Source organism: Podarcis bocagei (assembly GCF_964188305.1).
Source record: "Podarcis bocagei genome assembly, chromosome: 16".
Taxonomy (NCBI): Eukaryota; Metazoa; Chordata; class Lepidosauria; order Squamata; family Lacertidae; genus Podarcis; species Podarcis bocagei.
In genome coordinates, this window is record NC_138142.1 from 35,790,523 (window position 1) to 35,814,398 (window position 23,876).

The following is a 23,876-nucleotide window of genomic DNA, read 5'->3' on the forward strand; positions in this document are numbered from 1 at the left end:
AGATGTCCTTTCCCAGCCTGACCTGATGCTACAGAAGGCCTTGGGCTGCAGATCTTAATATCCAGGCAGTTTCTGCACAACTTATAGAGACCATTTCGCCAAGCAGAGAGTGCTTGTACAGTGGTACCTCGGGTTAAGTACTTAATTCATTCTGGAGGTCCGTTCTTAACCTGAAACTGTTCTTAACCTGAAGCACCACTTTAGCTAATGGGGCCTCCCGCCCTCGCCACACGATTTCTGTTCTCATCCTGAAGCAAAGTTCTTAACCTGAGGTACTATTTCTGGGTTAGCGGAGTCTGTAACCTGAAGCGCCTGTAACCCGAGGTACCACTGTATATTCATTCCCAAGCTTGCCGTTCCCAATGCCCAATTGCTATTGTTTAAGGCAGCTATTTTGCCTGCTGCGTTTTGAAAAGTCTTGGCCCAAACGTTTAAAAACTTGCCATAGTCAACAAGGATCCACCAACAGCATACAAATCAATGTGCTTTACTTGACCCAACAATCCATCCAGAGCCAGTGTGGTGTAGTGGTTAAGAGCGGTGGACTCGTAATCTGGTGAACCGGGTTCGCTTCCCCGCTCCTCCACATGCAGCTGCTGGGTGACCTTGGGCCAGTCACACTTCTCTGAAGTCTCTCAGCCCCACTCACCTCACAGAGTGTTTGTTGTGGGGGAGGAGGGAAAAGGAGAACGTTAGCCGCTTTGAGACTCCTTCGGGTAGTGATAAAGCGGAATATCTTCTTCTTCCTCCCCCGAACTCCAAACATGCAAACAAATCTCACTGCAGTTAACCAAAGGCAATCAACCACACCCTGCCCGCCCCTTCTCTCACTCTATTATTTCAAATAAACAAACTAGCCCTAGTCAATCTGAGCTGGGACGGCCATCTTGAGGAAGCGTCTCCTGTTAATGTACAGTGGGGCCTCGCAAGACGAAAAGAATCCGTTCTGTGATTCTCTTCGTCTAGCGGTTTTTTCGTCTTGCGAAGCAAGGCCATTGACGGATTAGCGCTATTAGCAGCTTTTAGCGCTATTAGCGGCTTTTAGTGGCTTATCTGCCAATCGGATCAGCTGATAAGCGGCTTAGCGGCTTAGAAAAAGGGGGGAAGGGGAAAAAACCAGCAGGAACTTGCAAGACATTGTCGTCTTGCAAAGCAAGCCCATAGGAAATTCGTTTTGCGAAGCACCTCCAAAACGGAAAACTCTTTCGTCTAGCGAGTTTTCTGTCTTGCGAGGCATTCGTCTTGCGGGGCACCACTGTATACAGAAACGACAAGATACAGAGGGATGCCATATTTTGAAGAGCAAAAAAGAACACACATTTCCTGACTTCTATCTTTAACTACGGATCGCTATGACGACTCTCATTTTGAAATAATAGTAATACAAACAATCGAAGTGGTTATAATCGAATACGTAAGCAACTGTGAAAGTAAATGTGCTCAAATTACAATAAAAAATAGAACATGTGTTTCAATACATCGGCACACTGTATGAAATTCCTGAAACACTTTCAGAGGCACTTCGTTCTTCTGTCCGACGCTGTTTGGCCCAAGCGTATTTCTCTGTAGATCTGATCTTGTTCAACAGCTGCTTATTGCTTAAGAGATAGGCGTGAAATTCCTTGCAAGTAACGTGCTTATAATTATATTGCAGTAGCACCATGCTTCGCAGCGAGTCCAAGGATAAGTTGCCTCTCTCTTTGCTCAGAGAGAAAGAGAACCCCGCGTTTGCAGGATGTGACGCGAGGGCAAAAAAACCCTGGGCCATTTTCAAAAGTTCCGAGTGGCACATAACGTTTTTGGAAGTCTCAAAGTACTTGGTCCACTTCTGGTGTGCCTGGAGCTTAATGAACTCGTCGTCGCCTTTAAACTGATCCACAAACTTCTCGAGGTTGCAGAATTGATCGAAGCACTTCCCCTCATCTATGGACACATCCCTGTCCAGGAGAAACTTTATGGAAGGTCCTACTTTGTCCCACTCTAGCGACTCACTAAGAGACATCCACATGAAGCATGAAAACTCCTTCATGGGCTCCATCCATTTTTCCAGATACTCTATGCAGCTGTCATAGAAGCTATTTACCTCTGCGCAGAATTTGTCACACTCCGCGCCGAAACCTGCCTCACGCTTCTCTTTCAGAAGGCTCTTGACCTTGAGGGACATGAAACTGTTGCTCCTGCGTTCGGCGAGCATGTTCTGGACACAAAGCAGAACTTGCAGAACCTCCACAACCGAATTATTCTCCCTTTCGAGTTCTAAAACGTAGGAGTGAAACATACTCATCAGAGACTGCAAGTGCAACAGGTAAGCCTCGCTGAGCTCATGCTCAAAAAACTCCTGCAACACTGTTGGCGGTTTGTTCTGCGAGAGGAAAAATGCCTTGATGGTTGGAAACACGTGAATGAGTCTAGTGATGCCTTGAAAGGACGACAACCAGCGTGTTTTGCTGTGAGACAGCAGCTTTTTGTATTCAGTGTCCACGAATTCACAGTACTCCTTTAACTGCTCTGTTTGGACTCTATAGATGTGAAAGTACTGGTATATCTTGAAAATGATGCTCTCAACGTCAACATCCAACGTATCTGCTGCCTGATGGACACAGTTATTCAAAATGTGCGCTGGACATCCCACACCAATGGAAGTTTTGTTATCCAGCTCACTCTTCGACTTTGCAAACACACTTCTTCCTTCTGAATCCTGCTGTGTCCCTCCAAACATTGTGTTGCAGTTGTCACCTGTGAACGCTATGCATTTCTTTAGCAGTCCTTTACTCTCAAGAGTTTCCTTCACGTACGAAAAGATTGTATCTGCGCTCTCATTGGGTTGGCTTTTCATTTCAATTATTTTGGACTGCAAACCGCCACTTTTCCAGTCAAAATACTGAATAACTATTGCAACCACCTTGACCGGACCGTGGTTACCGGCGTCAGTAGAAACGCCACAATAATCTATTTCGTTTTCTTCAAGGCTTTTCAGAACGTTTTCCAAACAATCAGGAGCCAGTACAGAATTTACAATTGCCTCTGTCTTGGTTTTTGCACTTGAAAACTTCCTCGCAATATCAGAATCCGGGAACATCGTCTTCAAGAGGCCTGATGTGCATGTCATCACATTATAACTGTGGTGGTGTTTGACGGTGTGAAAAGCGAAAGTTCCTTCTGCTGCGGTCACTTCATCTTCCCATTTGTCGTTACAGGGTTTTACCAAAACGTTTGCCAATTTTGCTGAAGAAGCTTCTCCTCGAATTGCTATTTTGTGTTTCTCGGAGTCCATGTGCGATTGCAGGTCGCGTCCTCCTTTATGTGCCACAGAGACGAACGTACCCGGTCTACATACCAGGCATTCGCCTTCAAAGTCATCTCTACCTCTTCTGAAACAGGTATACTTCCTCTGTAGCTCGACAGAAAATCTACATTTTCTTTTCGGCATTTTGTCACGTAAGAAGCACAGCACGTAGAAAAAACCGTTAAGGAAGGTGGCGAAACACTAAACGGAACTTGGAACTGGAAGTTAACACCGTACAGCATTGCCTCCTATAACAGAGCGAAGAGTCCTACAAAAGAATACAAGACAGAAAATTACTTACTGAGCAATTCATGTATCCTTCAGGAAAAAGACTAGAACCCTCTATTGTGTACCTTCATAAAGAATTCAGATGTGGAGTATTATTTTTCACTTTTATATCCCACCCTTTCACCAAAGCGTTCACTGTGGTGTGGATGGGTAAGGGAGCAAACCTGTGAGGAAGACTGGTGCATGGTCTTGTGTAGAGCTTTGAAGGGTACAAATTCGCTTCTTCCCAGCACATCTAGGGATCCAAGGTTCTGGACGCCTGGCCTAAAGAAACCAAATACATAATTTAAAAAGGGGGACAGACCTAAAAACCTGTAAAACAGCAATAGAAAGGCACATAAAGGTAAAGGGACCCCTGACCATTAGGTCCAGTTGTGGCCGACTCTGGGGTTGCGGCGCTCATCTCACTTTATTGGCCAAGGGAGCCGGCATACAGCTTCCGGGTCATGTGGCCAGCATGACTAAGCCACTTCTGGAGAACCAGAGCAGTGCACGGAAACACCGTTTACCTTCCCGCCAGAGCGGTACCTATTTATCTACTTGCACTTTGACGGCCTTTCGAACTGCTAGGTAGGCAGGAGCAGGGGCCGAGCAATGGGAGCTCACCCCGTCACGGGGAATCGAACCACCAACCTTCTGATCGGCAAGTCCTAGGCTCTGTGGTTTAACCCACAGCGCCACCCGCGTCCCTAGAAAGGCACATACAATCAAATAAAAGAGAAATCCAGAGGATTCACACATGTAAAACAGGGTCCAATCTTTTGGGTTTGGGAAAGCCTGGCCAAAAAGATAAGTTTTCGCAAGACATGTGAACCAAATGATGGTTGCTGCTTTGTGTATGGCAAAGGGAAGGACATTCCACAATCCAGTGACAACAGCATAAAAAACACAACCTGTCATTCAGCGAAAGGGCCTGCACCACAGCTTTCCAAATTTTTCATGTTGGTGACATACTTTTTAGGCGTGCTTCTTTTTGTGACACAGTGAATCAGTTTTACTAGCAAACTGGGTGTTAAACAAACACCTTTCGCAGGGAGCATTCACGCGACACACCTACACACTGCAGCCGAAACACTAAAGTGTCGTGACACACAGTTTGCAAAGCTCTGGCATACATACATGCCGATCAAAACAAACTTGGTTCTAGACAGACATCTTCAAATACACCACCACCTCACGCACAATGCTGTGGACCTAAACTTGCCTTGCTACACACTTATCTTGGGTAACAACGAGGCAACGTATCATCATCATCATCATAATTTATTATTTATACCCCACCCATCTGGCTGGGTTTCCCCAGCCACTCTGGGCGGCTTCCAACAGAACACTAAAATACAATAACCTACTAAAAACATTAAAAACTTCCCTAAACAGGGCTGCCTTCAGATGTCTTCTAAGAGTCTGGTAGTTGTTTTTCTCTTTGACATCTGGTGGGAGGGCTTTCCACAGAGCGGGTGCCACCACCGAGAAGGCCCTCTGTCTGCTTCCCTGTAACTTGGCTTCTCGCAGCGACGGAACCCCCAGAAGGCCCTCGGCGCTGGACCTCAGTGTCCGGGCTGGACAATGGGGGTGGAGACGCTCCTTCAGGTATACTGGACCGAGGCCGTTAAGGGCCGTCTGCCACTTGGTGGTATAGCATAGGCATGCACCCCCCAACTCCTCCCCAGCTACTGATGAACCCCCTTAAAAGTTATAGCTGTCCTCTATGTAATGCCACACATAGGGGCAAGCACCATTCTAGTCCAACCTCTCTCCCGCTATCGATCCCCCCCCCCCCAAGAACAAGCTTCTGAACACCACTTGCCTCAGCCAGGCTGGTCTTAGCACCCTAGCCCATCACCCTCCCAGTTCCCAAGTGGAGAGGCGCTGGGGGGGGGCAGGGCAAAGAATCCCACCTCCCTCTCTACGGTTGCCACCTGTCATGTATAATACAGGATTGTCCCGTATTTCAATGTAAAACGCTGCGTCCTGTATGGATAGTTTTGTCCTGTATTTCAGCTGTTTTTTTCTCCGCCAAGTTAGGGATCCCCTCCAAATGCAAATGTCTGAAAGGTCATGTATTTAAGCTCTGGGTAGCCAAGTGCAGGCAGATTTACAAATCCACGTCTATGCCCTGTGACAAATTCCAGACGGGCCATCCTGTTTGGCTGCAGTGGATTGTAATGGGTTGCTTTGAAGTCAGTTTTTTGTGTTGACTATATGCTATATGGTAATTTATGGACCTAATAGGTATCTAAAGCCATTTGCACATAACAAAATATATATTTTATCAAAGTAACTGTTGAACGGAAATACAATTAGGAATAAGTATATGAGTAGTGAAATACAGTTAAGAAGAAGTACACTAATAGTGAAATAATTATTAAGCTCTAACTTAAAATGATGTAGTTACAGGTAGGTAGCCATGTTGGTCTGCCATAGTCGAAACATAAACAATAAATAAAAATTCCTTCCAGTAGCACCTTAGAGACCAACTACCGTAAGTTTGTCTCTAAGGTGCTACTGGAAGGAATTTTTGTTTTTTATTAAAATGATGCTTTATTCATAACAAACTTAATAATGCAAACACATTGGCATTTGGTAATCACAAAAGTTCCTTTAGAACACGGGTGTCAAACACAAGGTCCGCGGGCCGAATCCGGCCCGCCAGACCTCGTCATGTGGCCCGTGGCATCAAGGGCGAGGAAGCGAGCTTCTCGTCCTTTTTACTGGTCCCGACCCAGATTTTAGGGTCCGCACTCCGGCGGTGTCTCTCTGCCTTTCTAAAAAGTGACCCACGTGAACAGCCTTCCCTGCCTGCTTGCAGATAGGGCTCCAACCAACGCGCCCCAACGGCGCTGCCTACTGGCCGGTACCGCAACTTTCGCCTCCTCGCGGGCCGGGCAAAGAGGCTTTCTGCTCGCTCGGTCCAGTCTGGGGCTCGCTGCGGAAGAGGCAGTCCCGCGAAGCTGAGCTCGGAGCCGGCTGCCTCCGCCCCTCGGAGCCTCCCAGGCGCGGCTGCTCGAGGGGGCGGGTCGTGCGCGCGGCAACTTTTGGAGCCCAAGAGAGCCGCGGAGGCTGGCAGCGAGGGCAGGGAGCGAGAGCCACGCTTGGGACACCACTCACTCGCTCGCTCGGGCCGCAAATAGAGGCCACTGCGGCGCTGCAGCTGGCGAGGAGATGGCCGGGGGCGCGGGCGGCGGGGCCAGGGGCTGGCTGGGGGTGGCTCTGGTGGGTAAATAGCGGGGCCGGCAGGCGGGGAAGGGAACGGCAGAGGCGGGTGGAGAGCGGGGACCAGGCGCAGATCCTGCAGCAGGCAGCGCGCCCCGGCTGGGCTGGGAGAGGCGAGGCTGCTGCCGGTTCAGCTGCGCAGAGTGGGGTGGAGGGAGGCGGGCGGGCGGGCGGTGTGCCACACCGCAAAGCAGGGGCGCCTCCCACCCTGAAGAGGACTGCGCCGGCATCTGGGCGGCTGGAGCAAAGTGGGAGCCTGCCAGCAACTTGGCTGCGGGAGCCTGGCTATGAAACACCGCCCCCCTCCCCACGCCAACACATCGGCTTTCTCCGGGCCGGAGGACTTGGCGGATAGCCCCCTTCCCGGGAGCAACTGCAGCAGCTCGGGGCCCCAGCAGGACATCCTGGCCACCCGCGCCCGCAGTGCCGCTGGGGCTCCCTTGCAGGGAAGAAACTGCTGCTGCCCAAACTGCAGCTCCGTATCCTCCGACTCCTGAGTGTGGCGGCAGGGCTGGGGGAGGCAACATTTGCTTCTGCTCTGCTCTGTTGGGACAGGCTCCTGTCTCCTCCCCATTGGAGCTCCAGTCTGCCTGGAAGCCCATCTCGTCATCTTTTAAAAAAAATCATTATTATTTCTTCTTCTATTCTTATTTAAAATCGTACTGGAATAGGTATATTAAATAGTGTATAGGTTCAAGACAACACACACCAGTGCCTATGGAAAAATAACTTTGAAAAAGTCCTACAGATACAACCGGCCCTTTGAGGGTGACCAAAAAGCTGATGCGGCCCCCGATGAATTTGAGTTTGACACCCCTGCTTTAGAAACACAATTTACAAAGACTCATAATTTTTTGGGCGGCGGCCCAAGAGCATAGCTGTCAACTTTTCCCTTTTCTTGCGAGGAATCCTATTCAGAATAAGGGACTTTCCCTTATAAAAAGGGAAATGTTGACAGCAAGGCCCAAGAGAGTGGGGCCTTAAGCTATAGCTTGTTTAGATTATGCGGGACTGGAATGCCCCCCCCCCGCACCTCCCTGTCCTGTATTTTTCTAGGACACCAGTGGCGACCCTACCCTCCTCCTCCTCGGAATCCCACCACCGCCCTCCACCTCTTCATCGCCCCCGCCACGCATGATCGTAGCCAGGATTACTTTTTTGGGGGCAGCTGCCTCTTCCCCCTCCCGCCTCCCCAGCTAACCCGGGGCTCCAGCCAGCCCTTCTTCACCACCAGCCCCAGGCCCGACGCAGACCCACCCACCTCCGCCACCCGCCGTTAGAGGCGCCATCGTCACCCCTCCACCGCCGCCGCTGCCACGTGCAAGAACAGGACCCGCGCGCTCGCAGCGCCGCCTCCCGGACACGTCATTGCAGCGCGACTCCAGAGGCGCAGCGTCCGCCTCGACGTCGGAAGTGGGGAAAGGAAACGCGGCGTGAAATAAGTCGCGGGCGGAGTGAGAAAAGTCCCCAGCGGAAGAATGGGAAAATGGCCATTTCAGAAGGTGCTGATGATGCCCAGCTTGCAGAACATGATGGGCCCAAGGGAAACAACACCTAACCGTGGTTTGGTTTGCTTTCCTTGCCTCTATATGCAATCCACTTTTGTTGTTGTTTAGTCGTTTAGTCGTGTCCGACTCTTCGTGACCCCCTGGACCAGAGCACACCAGGCACTCCTGTCTTCCCCTGCCTCCCACAGTTTGGTCAAACTCATGTTAGTAGCTTCGAGAACACTGTCCAACCATCTCGTCCTCTGTCGTCCCCTTCTTCTTGGGCCCTCCATCTTTCCCAACATCAGGGTCTTTTCCAGGGAGTCTTCTCTTCTCGTGAGGTGGCCAAAGTATTGGAGCCTCAGCTTCACAATCTGTCCTTCCAATGAGCACTCAGGGCTGATTTAATTAAGAATGGATAGGTTTTATCTTCTTGCAGTCCATGGGACACTCAAGAGTCTCCTCCAGCACCGTAATTCAAAAGCATCAATTCTTCGGCCATCAGCCTTCTTTATGGTCCAGCTCTCACTTCCATACATCACTGCTGGGAAAACCATGGCTTTAACTATACGGACCTTTGTTGGCAAGGTGATGTCTCTACTTTTTAAGATGCTGTCTAGGTTTGTCATTGCCTTTCTCCCAAGAAGCAGGCGTCTTTTAATTTTGTGGCTGCTGTCACCATCTGCAGTGATCATGGAGCCCAAGAAAGTAAAATCTCTCACTGCCTCCATTTCTTCCCCTTCTATTTGCCAGGAGGTGATCGGACCAGTGGCCATGATCTTTGTTTTTTTTATGTTGAGCTTCAGACCATATTTTGCGCTCTCCTCTTTCACCCTCATTAAAAGGTTCTTTAATTCCTCCTCACTTTATGCCATCAAGGTTGTGTCATCTGCATATCTGAGGTTGTTGATATTTCTTCCGGCAATCTTAATTCCACTTTAGCATTATCTAAAAGGGTGGATTTACAACAGGCGTAGGCAAACTTGGCCCTCCAGATGTTTTGGGACTACAACTCCCATGATCCCTAGCTAACAGGACTAGTGGGAAGGTATGATGGGAATTATAGTCCCAAAACAACTGGAGGGCTGAGTTTGCCTATGCCTGATTTACAACCTCCAGCTTCTAGGCTTCACAAGTATATCATGCCTCCCACAGACAAGACTTAGCTTGGCAAGTTAAACCAGTTTCACTGTATGTTTGTAAGGGTTTCCAGTCTCCTTCCCCCCCTCCCCTTTTTTCCTTTTACATGTCCGTCTGTCTCCCTCGCGGGAGGAGGCATTTCAAGAAGGTCGCATCTGCAGATCTGCAGGCAGATTCGGGTCTTCGCAGGAGTTTGTTTGTTTAATTCAGGCATCCCCAAACTCGGCCCTTCAGATGTTTTTTGGGACTACAATTCCCATCATCCCTGACCACTGGTCCTGTTAGCTAGGGATCATGGGAGTTGTAGTCCCAAAACATCTGGAGGGTCAAGTTTGGGGATGCTTAGTTTAATTCCTTATTGCAAAATAATCTACATAAACCAAAAAGCAACACAAACAAACCATAGACACTAACGGTAGCAACATATCGTTTGATATTACACACACTTTGACTTCCGATTCACCTCATTGTACTTTTTACACATTGCTGGTCTATACGCACTTCTTGTTGTTTTTTCCCGTTACATACCAAGAGAAATTTTTGCTTTTATAATTTCCTTGTAATTCAAGATTCAGCCTAATTCTGTCAGGAGATTTGCATTGTCACAGCACTTTTTAAGATATTCTTTAAATGTTGTCCAATCTTTACTCACTTTCTGGTTTGAGTTTCCTCTTATTCTCCCGTTTATTTTCGCAAGTTCTAAATATTCTATCATCTTCCCTTGCCAGTCAATTTTTGGGGGATTGAGTCACCTTTCCAGTTTTTTGCTATTAAAGTTATGGCCGCTGTGGTTGCATACATTAAAAAAAAGGTTCTAAAGTTTTTACGCTCCCTAGGCGCAAGGTTAGAGGACCTGATTATTTGAAACCCCCGCAGCAAAAGAAAGTGTCTCGTCCTCGTCACTCTCATCATTTCACTTCCCAACCCTTTCCTACAAACTCCCAACAACCACTCTTTGCCCCGCACATGGCGGCTCCTCCCAGCTGCGGCAGAGGACCGGAAATCACTATAAAGGTATCATAGAGACTGTGGGTTGAAACCTCTGAGGCAGAGCTGAACTCCTCCCCTCCCCTCCACGGAGTCGGCCTGCGCGTGCGCAGTGCGTGCGCAAGGGGAAAAACAACAACCTTCTTCCCAGAATGCCCCACGTGAGCGTTATGAGTGAGGCGGAAGTAGATGCCAGGAAGCCCCGCCTCATAACAATGATGGGGCCAAGATGGCGCCTGGCTATAGCTGCGCTTGTGGGCTTCGTCGTTGCTGCCCCCGGGTAAGTTATGAGGGGCTAAGGGCGGGTGGAGGGCCTCGGGCATTTTGGGGAAGGGGAAAGGGGGGCTTCCAAGTGAATGGTGGTCACCTGAGCGTCGCATGGGTGAGTCCACACTGTACCTTTAAAGCGCTTTTATACCATTTTATATGGCTTCCCCGCAAAGAAGTCTGGGAGATGTAGTTTGTTAAGGGTGCTGAAAGCAGTTAGGTGACTCGCCCATTCCCCGCCCCCCAAGCTACAATTCCCCGAGTGGTTTAACAAGCACTCTCTCTTCTTTGGGAGCTCTGGAAAATGTAATTCTGGGAGAGGAATTTGATAAACAAATAATAATAGAATTGTAGAGTTGGAAGGGTCCCTGATCTAGTCCAATCCCTGGCAGTGCAGGACTGGACATTCCTTTGAAATGTTATAAATACCACCGCCCTGGCTCTTGGGCGGGGTTGCAGTTTTGCAAAAAGATTAGACTGCAACCTATTGCTTTGCAATAAACAACAGTGGACTCCTAACACCTCTTGACTCTGAATTTTATTGGCGTAACTCAGAAGATAAGCCACTTTTGGCTTACAACATTAAGATTAAGAGTCCAATGCTCTGCTGCAAGTTATGTCTAAGAAACAAAACAAGAGAGGAAAATGACTCCATCTGCACCTGACAAGAGAGATTTTATCTTAGGTACATCACTGAGGGCAGCAACCAACACTAAAGATTTTTCTAAATCTATTTGCCTGGAACCATGTTTGCACCATACATTGAAAACAGTGCGATATCACTTTAAAAAGTAATCGCTCCCCCCCACTTCCCCCCCTTTTTTTCTAAGCTACAAAGTCTCAAGCCTTGTGCTTCTGCCGAAGCTGTTTGAGTCTTCTTCACCAAGATTTGTTCTTCTTTGTATCTTGCAACATGTTCTTTAATTATTTTTTCCACCAATTTAACTGGAGCCGACACTAAGTTAATCAGATGATGGGGACAAGCTTGTGGGAGAGCTGTGGCTTTTATGCCCTACCTGTGGACTTTATTGGAGCAACAGATTGGTCACTGTGAGAAACGGCACTAGATGGGCTTTTGGTTTTATCCACCAGGACTGCCCACAATTGTCTTTAAAGTGACAGATTAGCCTGTTGCCCCCAATACCTCTCATTTTAATCTCTCTGCAATGTTCTCTCTCTCTCTTCCTTTTTCTGTCTGGTTTCCAGGTTGGCTGAAGTGGCTTTGGAAAGTGATGGGAAAAACCCAGGTGAGAGAGGATAATTGTATCTGTTTTGGCTATGTGAGTTTGTGTTGTAGTTTGATTTCTAGCTTTTTTTGTCTGGAAGAACCGAGATGGAGTGGAGGGCAGGGAGAGGTATGATAAAATTGTGCTGCAGAAGATCTGAATGCGTGTCATTTCCCTGGCTGTGTGGCCTTAATTTTCTCAAAACACCCTTGAGTATGATGCTTAGCAGAATGTAAGGCGAGCCCTACGGCTGGATCAGGCCAGTGGCCCATCTAGTCCATCATCCTATTCTTAAGGTAGCCAACCAGATGTCTGGGAAGCCTGACATCAATAGTTCTCTGCCCACCTTCAAAATTCCTAGCATCTAGTGCTCCAAAGTATTGCCGCTTCTGACAGTGGAAGCAGAACGTTGCCATTGTGACTAGTAGCCATTGATAGCCTTTGTTGTTGTTGTTGTTTAGTCGTTTAGTCGTGTCTGACTCTTCGTGACCCCATGGACCAGAGCATGCCAAACACCCCTGCCTTCCACTGCCTCCTGCAGTTTGGTCAAACTCATGTTCGTAGCTTCGAGAACACTGTCCAACTATCTCGTTCTCTGTCATCCCCTTCTCCTTGTGCCCTCCATCTTTCCCAACATCAGGGTCTTTTCCAGGGAGTCTTCTCTTCTCATGAGGTGGCCAAAGTCTTGGCGCCTCAGCTTCAGGATCTGTCCTTCCAGTGAACACTCAGGGCTGATTTCCTTCAGAATGGATAGGTTTGATCTTCTTGCAGTCCAGGGGACTCTCAAGAGTCTCCTCCAGCACCAGAATTCAAAAGCATCAATTCTTCGGAGATCAGCCTTCTTTATAGTCCAGCTCCGTGAATGTGTTTAACTCTCTTTTGAGGCCATCCTAATTGATGGCTATCTCTGCTTCCTGCAGGAACAAGTTCCACAGGTTAACTGTGCGCTGCGGATCGGTCCTGAATCTTCCAATGTTCAGTTTTATTGGATGCCTATGAGTTCTAAAGGGACGCGGGTGGCGCTGTGGGTTAAATCACAGAGCCTAGGACTTGCCGATCAGAAAGTTGGCGGTTCGAATCCCTGCGACAGGGTTAGCTCCCGTTGCTCGGTCCCTGCTCCTGCCAACCTAGCAGTTCGAAAGCACCTCAAAGTGCAAGTAGATAAATAGGTACCGCTCTGGCGGGAAGGTAAACGGCGTTTCCATGCGCTGCTCTGGTTCGCCAGAAGTGGCTTAGTCATGCTAGCCACATGACCCGGAAGCTGTACGCCGGCTCCCTCGGCCAGTAAAGCGAGATGAGCGCCGCAACCCCAGAGTCGGCCACTACTGGACCTGATGGTCAGGGGTCGCTTTACCTTTACCTATGAGTTCAAATGTTATGATAGAGGGAGAAAACTAAGAGCAGTTCTGCTGGGTCAGGCCAGTGGCCTATCTAGCCAGTAAAACCACTGATAGCATTTTCCTTCATGGATTTGCCTAAGCCTCTTTCAAAGCCATCCAAGTTAGTGCCCGCTGCTGCTGCTTTCGAGCGTGAGTTGTGTAGCTTAACTCTGCGCTGCATAAAGAGCTGTGTGTGTCTGTTTTGTTGAAGCTGACTCCTGATCTCCTCTTTGGCTTCCTGCAGCCAGTTTGCCTGGGGCCACGCCGTGTTGGCAAAGCGAGGATTTCGTGGTGACCCAGCATTGCGCTCCCTGCCAGAGTTTTCAGGCGGTAAGTGAACCTCCCGACAGGAACAAAAAGTTGGGCAAGGGTAAAAATGAAATGCCTTAACTGCTTGCTAAGATATGTGCAAAAGAGATTGATGTTCCCACTTTCAAACATATCTTATCCACTGTAGCGTTTAATGCCGCAAAATAAGATAACGGACATAGAAGCTTCAATACAATAATAACACAGAAGGTAGAATGATGTCCTATACTGAGTCAAGGCCAGTACTGAGCTCAGTATGGTTTACACCAGGGGTAGGCAACCTAAGGCCCGGGGGCCAGATCCGACCCAATTGCCTTCTCAATCTGGCCCGCGGATGGTCTGGGAATAAGCGTGTTTTTACATGAGTAGAATGTGTCCTTTTATTTAAAATGCGTCTCTGGGTTATTTGTGGGGCATAGGAATTCGTTCATATTTTTTCCCCAAAATATAGTCTGGGCCACCACATGATCTGAGGGGCGGTGCACCGGCCCCCTGCTGAAAAAGGTTGTTGACCCCTGATTTACACTGACGGGTCACGGTTCTCCAGGGTATCAGATGGAGAATCTTTCCTAGCCCTCCAGGCAGATCTCAGGAGTTGGACCTGGGGCGTTATGCATACAAACTGGATGTTCTTATCACTGATCTGTATTCCTTCCTTTAAAAATAAAGATGCTATTCCTCAAGATTCTGAATAAAAGGCTAACTTAAATAGGAAGCTGCCTTAACACTGACTCAGACCAGTGTCCATCAAGCTCATTATTGTCTTCAAACTGACTGGCAGGAGCACTCCAGGGATTCAGGCAGGGCTCTCTTTCAGCCCCAGAGATGCCATTGCAGGTTGAACCCGGGTCCTTTGTGTGATGCAAAGCCAGTGTTCTATTATAAGCAGAATGGGGTAGGGGTGGGTTCCCCGTGCCCCGGTCAGAAGCGATCCGCTCCTCAGTTGGTTATTGCAACAGAACTGAATCGCAGGCACTTGGCAGCAGTGTTATTTAATGAGATATATGCTCTCGGTTGTAGAAAACGATGCCAGAATGCAGCGTGACGGGCTTCATTGAGCAGATCAACTGCAGCGCTTCCAAGAAGGGTGAATACAAGAGGTGAGCTCACTGGGAGGAGAAGAGCGGTGGGCCTTGCCACCCCGGGGTGCTGCCTCTGACAGTGGCCAGCGGCAGACCCTGCTGGAGCAAGGGGTGCTTACTAATGTCGCAGATCAGTTACACAGGATGGCAGTGAAGGCGAACCTCTGGCAGTGAGAGACGGCCCTCCAATGCTCTATTATCTGGCCCTTAAGGCTCTCTGCAGGCCACACACCTCACCAGCCCTGATTCATAGCCTCTTTGGCTGTGCCTGGCTGGGATGTGTCCCTGAAGTCTCTGATCTTGCCTCTTGCCTGCAGCCTCTTGCCTGCAACCCCTACTGTAACTGGTCCATCATGGATGCTTTAGCTGAGATTGGACTCGACGGCCCTCGGATGTGCTGCTAGCAACTTCCTACTGCAGCAGGAAGGGCCCTGTAAGCCTCAGGGTTAAAGGGGGGAGATCATGGCAGTCTGAAAGCTGAGAAACAAGAAGGTTTTTCTTCTTCTCTTCTCTTTTTGAAAACCCCTGCACTGGTAACAGCCAACCAGCTCTCCCGTTTGTCAGGAATTCTCCCTTCCATTCCTACCCTCCCGCTGGTTTTCTGTTCCTCCTGACAGACAGCATTCCATGGCCGCTGAGAAGGCTTGTTTTGCAGGGGGAACTAATCCCTGAAGATCCCACCCAATATTTGTTCTTCTGCAAACGCCAGAGTTTCCATGAGCTAGCTTTCATCTCGTTTCAGTACATTTCTGAGCACAATTCAAAGTATTGGTGCTGACCTTTAAAGCCCTAAACGGCCTCGGCCCGGTAGGTCTGAAGGAGCGTCTCTACCCCCATCGTTCAGCCCGGACACTGAGGTCCAGCGGCAGGGTGGTTCCCTCGCTGCGAGAATCCAAGTTACAGGGAACCAGGGAGAGGGCCTTCTCGGTGGTGGCACCCGCCCTGTGGAATGCCCTCCCACCAGATACCAAAGAGAAAAACAACTACCAGATTTTTAGAAGACATCTGAAGGCAGCCCTGTTTAGGGAAGCGTTTAATAGGTTATTGTATTTTAATATTGTGTTGGAAGCCGCCCAGAGTGGCTGGAGAAACCCAGCCAGATGGGTGGGGTATAAATAAATTATTATTATTATTATTATTATTAGTCCCTCTACCCCTTTCAACCTTTAGCCACATAGCCGCGGCACTTGGCTCTTCAGTTTGCCACTAGAGGGAGCAGCCAGCCCGTTTTAACTTGCCTCCCTGATGCATTCTGTGCTTCGACTCGCAGGTGAAAGGCCTAACCAACACCCCTTTCCAGCCTTCCCTGTTTCCCTTACTCTGTTCTGTCATGTGGGGCATCTTGGGATGGGAACACACACCGCTCCCTTCTGCATGCTCCCTCCTCTGTGTGTCCATCAGTAGAGAGTCGCGCTCACCTTGCCTTCTCCTTGCAGCTGCCGTTCCATGGAGATGGAAGCTCGCATCTTCTGGAAGTTTGAGGGCGCCATGCTTGGCGTGGCGGCCGTCTTTGCCCTGCTGGTGGTATGTCGGCAGCGCATGCTGGACCGCAGAGCCTTGGAGAAAGTGCGCAAGCAGATAGAATCCATCTAGTGGCGCCGGGGTCTCTCGCCGCTCTTTTCGGAACAGAACCTAGTGGCAGCGGTTGGGGAGCAGCGGTGGGAACAAATCTTCCATTGGACTGTTTGGAGGAGGGAACGAGCACCCCGTCCTCACTGGAAAGTATTTCCCCCCTTCACTTCTGGCCACTAGGGATTGCTGCTTCCCACACCTGGGACCTAAAGGCACTTGGACTGAAACTATTGCATTGAAACACGGGCAACTTGCTTTGTTTTCTGAACGTCCTGGGCACTTGTACAAAGAACAGTCCCGCTCCCCACATTGTCTGTGGTGCATCCTGACTTGGTTTGCTGCGTGGTTGCGATCTGTTGCAAACTCCTCGGCCTCTCTAGCCTGTGTTGGATTCAAAGGAGCGCCTCCCTAGTCATACCACTGTTTTATTAGAGACCAGAAACCCCAGCCAGTGTCTCTAGATCTTGTAAGGAAAGTGACTGATCTCTGCCGTTATTCCTGCAGTTCCAAAGCCCTTTCATTTTGAGGGTGTGGAAAATGTAGCTCTATTTTGGCTTTTTAAAAAAGCCGTCCTGCGTATTGTCTGGGAGGGGGGGGGGCGTGGTTGCTGCCAGAACTTTACTGTGGCTTATTTTAAACAGCCGTCCCTACAGGATTCCTCTGTAAGAAACCTCAATGTGATTAAAAGCACGATGAAGCTTTCCGAACGTGCGTGCTCTGCTTCGTAACCGGCGCTGGAAGATAGATTTTTCTTTTCTTTTTCTGTGCTGGCAGATTTGTGTGGCCCAGCAGAAGCCAAATGGGACAGAACTGGATCTCTTTAGCCCAGTGGAACTGAGGCCAGAGGAGGCAGAATGATTCATTTGAAAAAAAAACTGGGGAGCAGAGATGTTAAGGGGAGGAATGGGTCACCTTGATGAAACCTGCATACACCACCCCACATTTAATGCACAGGGCTCCCCCAAAGCATCCTGGGAGATGTAGTTTACCCACCACAGAGTTACTCTTAAAGGACTACAGTTCCCAGGATTCTTTTTTGGGTCATGCACAGAGCCCTGGGCTTGAGAGGGGAGGGAATTTAGGCGTTCCGTTGTCGTGGGGCGGGGTGGTTTGTGAGTGGGCAAGATTGAAAAAAAGCCCAGTGCCTCAAGCCCACCTCTCTTTCTGATTTTTGTGTGTGTGGAACACCCATGAAATCAAAAGCAATGTGTGAAAATTTGCAGACTGCACGAGTCTTTGAGTGCAGAAGCTCTCGGGTTCACCCTCTGGCGGGTAGGGCTGAGGGAGACTTGGAGGGACTACTGGTCAGTGTAGACGGGGCTGAGCTAGATGGAGCAATGGCCTGACTCGAAATTAGGTGGCTTCCTATGTTCTTCTGTGTTAAGAGGGCCCGCTGGGAGTTCGTGGCACAAGAGCCCCAGATCTTTGAAACCCAACGGCGAGTGGGAGTAGCTAGAAGCAAACTCCCAAGTGTCGTTTGCATTGTGAGGTTACTGATCCCCACTGGATGAAACCAAAGGCCTCTGTGTCACGCACAGCATCCTGTTGCTTTCACTGACCAGCCAGAAGGTATGAAATAGCCAATACACAGGGCAGGAATTCAGTAGCCCTCTTCTGGGGAAGTGCACGGGCACTGAGGGGATGTGAGCCTTCAAGATTAGGGTAGCTGGGTGGTTTGCTAGCAGCTGCAAACCTGACCAGGGCATCTCAACACAGACCTGCCAGTCTAGCATTTAATAAAACCATGAAATGATTGTGAAGCACCTCTTGCTTTTTGCTGCTGATAGTGACATGGTGTGCATTCCTTGTGCTAACGTTCATCGTGTTCATTGTGGCTGGAGTAATGTACCTCTGCCGTCCAGGATCACAGCGCCAGGCAGGCTCCCTTGGTTATCTCCCGCTTGGACTACAGCAATGTGCTCTACGTGGGGCTACCTTTGAAGGTCACCCGGAAACTACAACTAATCCAGAATGCGGCAGCTAGACTGGTGACTGGGAGCGGCTGCCGAGACCATATAACACTGGTCCTGAAAGATCTGCATTGGCTCCCAGTACGTTTCTGAGCACAATTCAAAGTGTTGGTGCTGACCTTTAAAGCCCTAAACAGCCTTGGCCCAGTATACCTGAAGGAGCGTCTCCACCCCCATCGTTCTGCCCGGATGCTGAGGTCCAGCGCCAAGGGTCTTCTGGCGGTTCCCTCGCTGCGAGAAGCCAAGTTACAGGGAACGAGGCACAGGGCCTTCTCGGTAGTGGTGCCCACCCTTGTAGAACGCCCTCCCAGCAGATGTCAAAGAGATAAACAACTACCTGACATTCAGAAGACATCTTAAGGCAGCCCTGTTTAGGGGAGTTTTTAATGTGTGACATCTTAGTGTATTTTTGGTCTTTGTGGAAGCCGCCCAGAGTGGCTGGGGAAACCCAGCCAGATGGGCCGGGTACAAATAATAAATTAGTATTGTTATTATTATTATTGGGATACATCTGAATCTTTTGGGTTTTAAATATATGATTTCCCTTTTCCTGGTCTTCCAGCCATTCAGGCTGTGTCACCCACCTCCTTTAACCCGAATTATTGCCCCCTCCCTTTAGCACCCACCCATAGATTTCCAGGAAAAAAACGCACTTTGCACATGCTCAGAAGCTCCCTTTTATTTCTTCCCCGGCCCGGCTCCAGGGTTCCGTTGAAGCTTGCCCACTTCCCCGGATCATGACCTGCCCCCTCATGGAGCTGGTGCGTTGCAATGAGGCAGGAAGCGGGAAGTCGCCGACACAGATGGGGAGGGAAAATGTGGAGCGAAATCCCATAATCTCACAAGCACTTGAGGAGGAAAGCATTGCAGGCTGATCCGCGGGGGCAGTTGCAGAGCTTGCCAATCCGGGCGCCCTTCCTGACGGCACACAGGTCACCAAAGGAACACTGTGAGAAGGGAGAGGGGGGAAGATGGTTAAAAAAGTCAATCCCTCTTTCCAGGGAACTCTGGGAATTGTAGTTCTTGGCACCCATAACAAACTACAGTTCCCAGGTGTCCTGGCCACACCCAGACCCATGAGAACAAGCGACTGGAATTTAATTTGAGCACCTGACAGCTCGCTGGAAGCTGTTTTAACTGTTCCCATCGCTACTGAGAGCCTTCTCAGTGATGGCTCCGACCTGGTGGAATGCTCTGTCCCATGAGACCAGGGCCCTGCAGGATTTAACTTCCTTCCGCAGGGCCTGTAAGACAGAGCTATTCCGCCTCGCTTTCAATTTGAACTTAGCCTGATTTTTATTACCCTTCCTTCCCTCCCCCTCCCCTTTTTATGAAGATTACCCACTCTGGGATCCCACAGCTAATTCTCCCCTGGTCTCCTCGCTGGCCCAAATAGGACTAATTTAGCCAGCTAGCCCTGGTGATCATCTAATGTTTATTGGATGGATTCCCCCCCCCCTAAATTGATTTTTGAATTCTGAATTTATTGTTATTCGCGTTTTATACTGTATTTTATGCTGGTTTTTTGTTGCATCAATTAAGTGTTTTAAATTTGTTGCTAGCTGCCCTGAGCCCGGTTTTCTGAACCAGGAAGGGTGGGGTATAAATAAAGAAATAATATTATTATCAGAGCCCCCTCCTTGAGCGGGGAGACAATGGCAAGGTGGGCTGAGCAGGGGTTTCTGAAGACACAACCACCTCTGGGAGCTCCGCAGACTCTCCAGAACCTCCTAAAGCTCCTCTCTCGACTCCGACTCCTTTCCCCCTTGCTCTGGCTGCACGGTCTTCCTGATCTTGACCCCCTTCTTCCTCCCACGATGCCAGCTGCCTCATGGGGGGGGCACAGAACCCCACTCCTCCCAGATCACCCTCCCTCCCTGTCTCCTCTGCCCGCATATTCCTGCCCTTCTCAGGCTCCTGCCCATCCTAGACATCAGGATTCTTGGGGGCAGGGAGCCATAACTCTTTAAACCAGGCTTCCTCAACCTCGGCCCTCCAGATGTTTTTGGCCTGCAACTCCCATGATCCCTAGCTTGCAGGACCAGTGGTCAGGGATGCTGGGAATTGTAGTCTCAAAACATCTGGAGGGCCGAGGTTGAGGAAGCCTGCTTTAAACTCTGCCAAGTGCTTTAATTCGTGCTGCCTTTGTCGAGGGAGGAGGAAAAGAGCAGAGCCAGGATTGCTTGCCCCAAGCTGGCTCTAGTTCGTCAGCCATTTGCTCTGGCGCCACCTGCTGTTGGGCTCCCAGCTTCGCACCCTATCAAGCCCAATGGGCACTGGTCTCCCCTGGGTGCACCATTGTTAAGGGTGGAGAGCGGACCAGTTTTGCTATTAATCCCTCTTCCCAGGGAACTCTGGGAATTATATTTCTGTGGGGGAGATAAGGGTGTGTCCCCCCTCACAATCCTCAGGGCCCATAACAAGCTACAGTTCCCAGAATCCTTTGGGGAAAGCCGTGCCTGTGTAAACTACAGTTCCCAGAATCCTTTGGGGGAAGCCATGCCTGTGTAAACTACAGTTCCCAGAATCCTTTGGGGGAAGCCATGCCTGTGTAAACTACAGTTCCCAGAATCCTTTGGGGGAAGCCATGCCTGTGTGAAGTGGGATGATACTGGTCCAACATTTGCACCGCACCAATCCCTCCCTCCCTGGCTCTCATCCCCTGCATCCATCAGTGACTATCCAAGCAGCGCCCGGTACCTTGGGAACTTGGTTGAATTTCTTCTCCCAAGTGGAGACCTTCTTATGTTGCAGCTTCTCCAGCACCTCCTGAAGTTCATCCAGCTGGAGAGGAAAGGAAGAGGTTGAGGAATTATTAAGGTGTGAGAAGAGCATCTGGCATGTCTGGCGTGATTCCAGCTTCCATAAGAGGCCAGATTATGGCTCGCTATTATGGCCCACCTCTGGCCCTCCAGGTGTTATTGGACTACATCCCCCATCATCCCTGAGCATTGGCCATGCTGGCTGGGGCTGATGGGAAGTGGAGTCCAGCGACACCTGGAGTTGCCAGAGGCTCCCAACTTCTGCTGTAAGTAATGAGCACACATTATGGTCAAGAACTTGTAGCCCCCAATTGCTGTGTTGTATCACCAACAGTGTCTGGAGGACACGAGCTTTCCCATCCATTTCCTAAGGACTAGAAACTTGATGGTTTTTAAAAGAAAAAATGCACTTAACTTTTTTCGCTGGAGGGTTGGATCTTTCATAGATCCGTTTCTATGCATTTTTTTAAAGAATCTCGTCCTCAAGTGGATGCCTTCTGTACGTTGTTGAGACTCTAACTCACATCCGCCCCAACAAGCACAGCCAGGGATCAGGGATGATGGGAGTTGTAGTCCAGCGACATTGCGAGGGTCAAAGGCTCCCTAACCCTGGCCTTCATCCCACCTAGGAAGAATTTGCATCTTCCCCAACATTTTTTCTCTTGTCCATTTAGGGGTCTCTTAATCATAAGATAAGGGACGCGGGTGGCGCTGTGGGTTAAACCACAGAGCCTAGGACTTGCTGATCAGAAGGTTGGCGGTTCGAATCTCCGCAACGGGGTGAGCTCCCGTTGCTCGGTCAGGGTGAGCTCCCGTTGCTCGGTTCCTGCTCCTGCCAACCTAGCAGTTCGAAAGCCCGTCAAAGTGCAAGTAGATAAACAGGTACCGCTCCGGCGGGAAGGTAAACAGCGTTTCCGTGCGCTGCTCTAGTTTGCCAGAAGCGGCTTAGTCATGCTGGCCACATGACCCGGAAACTGTACGCCGGCTCCCTCGGCCAATAAAGCGAAATGAGCGCCGCAACCCCAGAGTCGGTCACGACTGGACCTAATGGTCCCTTTACCTTTAATCATAAGATATTTAGGCGATTAATAGGCTCGGTTTCCATAAGAATAAAAATGAGAAGCATTCCAAAGCCAAGGAAACAGATAGAGTTTGTTCTGGAGAGCCATGGGGCATGTTTTTTCCACACAGTGTAGAATCAGCAGTGCAGTTAGGTAATGTTATACTCTGGACTTAATGGTCTTGGGGGGGGGGGTCTTTAGATAGTAATGTGCATTACATTCCCTCCTCCAAAATGTGCTCAGCCAAGCCTGGTGTATTAGGTGACCCTGCCTGACCACTCCACTGAGTGGGGCCCTGGACTTCTGCCCCGGTCCCACTCTGATGGCGCCAGTGTGGGGGGAGTACCAGCCACCTATCTTCCAAAATCCTGCCCTGTCAGCATTGCTGAGCATAATAACTGTACTCTACTCACTGTCATACCATCTGCTGTGATGGCCGCTCACTTAAATGGAAAAATAAAATAAAATGAATAATCCATGAATTTGCCTGTCAACGGCTACTGCTCATGAACAATAGCTCTATGGAACCTGCTTCTGAATACTAGTTCCCGGGAGGCAAGAGCTGGAGAAGGCCTCTTTCTTTATTGCCCTGCTTGCAGGCTTCTCGGAGGCTTCTGATTGGCTGCTGTGGCAGCGGAATGCTGGGCTAGATGGAATGTTGATCTGATAGGGAAGGGCTTCTCGGAGGCTTCTGATTGGCTGCTGTGGCAGCGGAATGCAGGGCTGGTGGAATGTTGGTCTGATAGGGAAGGGCTTCTCGGAGGCTTCTGATTGGCTGCTGTGGCAGCGGAATGCAGGGCTAGGTGGAATGTTGGTCTGATGCAGAAGGGCTTCTCAAAGGCTTCTGATTGGCTGCTGTGATCAGTGAAACTAGCTAGAATGTTGGTCAGACGGGAAATGTCCAGAGGTTTGTGGAATTTGATGCACATAGCCCAGAGAAGCGGCAACTGGAGGAAAGGGCGTGGCTCATTGGTAGAGCATCCATCTTGCATGCACAAGGTCCCAGGATCAATCCCCATCATCTCTGGGTAGGGCTGGGTGTGAACCCGGCCTGAAACCCTGGTGTGACCCTGCCAGTCAGTGTAGGCAATACTGAGCCAGATGGATCAATGATCTTCCTTAGTATAAAGGAGCATCCTTTGTTCTCATTACGGTCCAGTACCATCTTCAAATATTTGAAAGGCTCTTTCTTAGTTTAGAGCAAACTTGTTCTGTTTCTCCAGAACATAGGACCTGAGCCAACACGTTCAAATTGCATGAAAAATAATTTGGAAATAGCCTGCTCCTCAATTTCAGTATTTTACTTCTCACCTGCCCCAATTTTTATGCTCCCCTCCCTGGAAAAATTATTGCAGATGTCCAGGGGGGTCAAACTAGATGACCCTTGAACCTTCTCCCAACTCTGATCCTCTCTGCCTCTCTCTCTCTCTAACATTTTAACAGGGTGCTTCCCCCCCACCCCCAATCAATTACAAATGTTTACATTGATGAATCTAACAGATTAAATGTGTCTGGCCTGGATATTAGCAGAGAATTCTGTTCCTCAGCAAGTGGGGAGCATCTTCTGGTCTTGTTTGGCTCATATCCAAGAAATGATGCAATTGGTTCCATGTGACGGGTCCTGGTGGTACAAGCAGCAGCAGAGTCCGTACCCCCCCCTTCTCCCCAACCCTCTATCTCTGCCTCCTGTGGCTGCCTGGCAAACTTGGTCTAAGATAGATACATCCTCAAAGCAGTTTCTGATCCAGCATGTTTCATCTCCTGGCGGAATAAACACCCAAAATCTCATGCTAAAATATGTCTGTAGATCCCTGGTTGCCAGTTGTTTTCCTCTCAAACCTATAAGG

General features: G+C 49.5%; 3 protein-coding genes across 5 annotated transcripts in view; 1 reads left to right on the forward strand and 2 right to left on the reverse strand.

The window, feature by feature from the left end:
- Nucleotides 1–1,315: 1,315 nt before the first annotated feature.
- Nucleotides 1,316–8,122, reverse strand: LOC308575100 (uncharacterized protein). Of its 3 annotated transcripts, none has more exons than XM_081173582.1 (3): nucleotides 8,049–8,122; nucleotides 3,739–3,838; nucleotides 1,316–3,554 (listed from the first exon to the last, which is right to left on the reverse strand). In XM_081173582.1, the coding sequence occupies exon 3, from the start codon at nucleotides 3,428–3,430 to the stop codon at nucleotides 1,472–1,474; it is 1,959 nt and encodes a 652-aa protein (XP_081029708.1). In that variant the 5' UTR covers nucleotides 3,431–3,554; nucleotides 3,739–3,838; nucleotides 8,049–8,122; the 3' UTR covers nucleotides 1,316–1,471. The 3 variants fall into 3 exon arrangements, with proteins under 3 accessions (XP_081029708.1, XP_081029710.1, XP_081029709.1); XM_081173584.1 differs by having other exon boundaries at nucleotides 3,640–3,838; XM_081173583.1 differs by having other exon boundaries at nucleotides 8,041–8,112.
- Nucleotides 8,123–10,532: 2,410 nt separating this feature from the next.
- JTB (jumping translocation breakpoint) lies at nucleotides 10,533–16,943 on the forward strand. Its single transcript, XM_081173898.1, has 5 exons — nucleotides 10,533–10,681; nucleotides 11,875–11,915; nucleotides 13,518–13,603; nucleotides 14,603–14,682; nucleotides 16,101–16,943. Exons 1-5 carry the CDS (start codon nucleotides 10,554–10,556, stop codon nucleotides 16,255–16,257), a joined length of 492 nt encoding a protein of 163 aa, XP_081030024.1. The 5' UTR covers nucleotides 10,533–10,553; the 3' UTR covers nucleotides 16,258–16,943.
- A 1,927-nt stretch (nucleotides 16,944–18,870) lies between these two features.
- LOC308575272 (cocaine- and amphetamine-regulated transcript protein-like) overlaps nucleotides 18,871–23,876 on the reverse strand; it is a 7,212-nt gene continuing 2,206 nt past the window's right edge. Inside the window, exons 2-3 of the mRNA XM_081173939.1 lie at nucleotides 20,907–20,990; nucleotides 18,871–19,153 (exon numbers count right to left, since the gene is read on the reverse strand). Coding sequence (XP_081030065.1) covers nucleotides 19,046–19,153; nucleotides 20,907–20,990 — 192 coding nt within the window. The 3' untranslated portion in view covers nucleotides 18,871–19,045. The remainder of the gene's footprint in view (nucleotides 19,154–20,906; nucleotides 20,991–23,876) is intronic.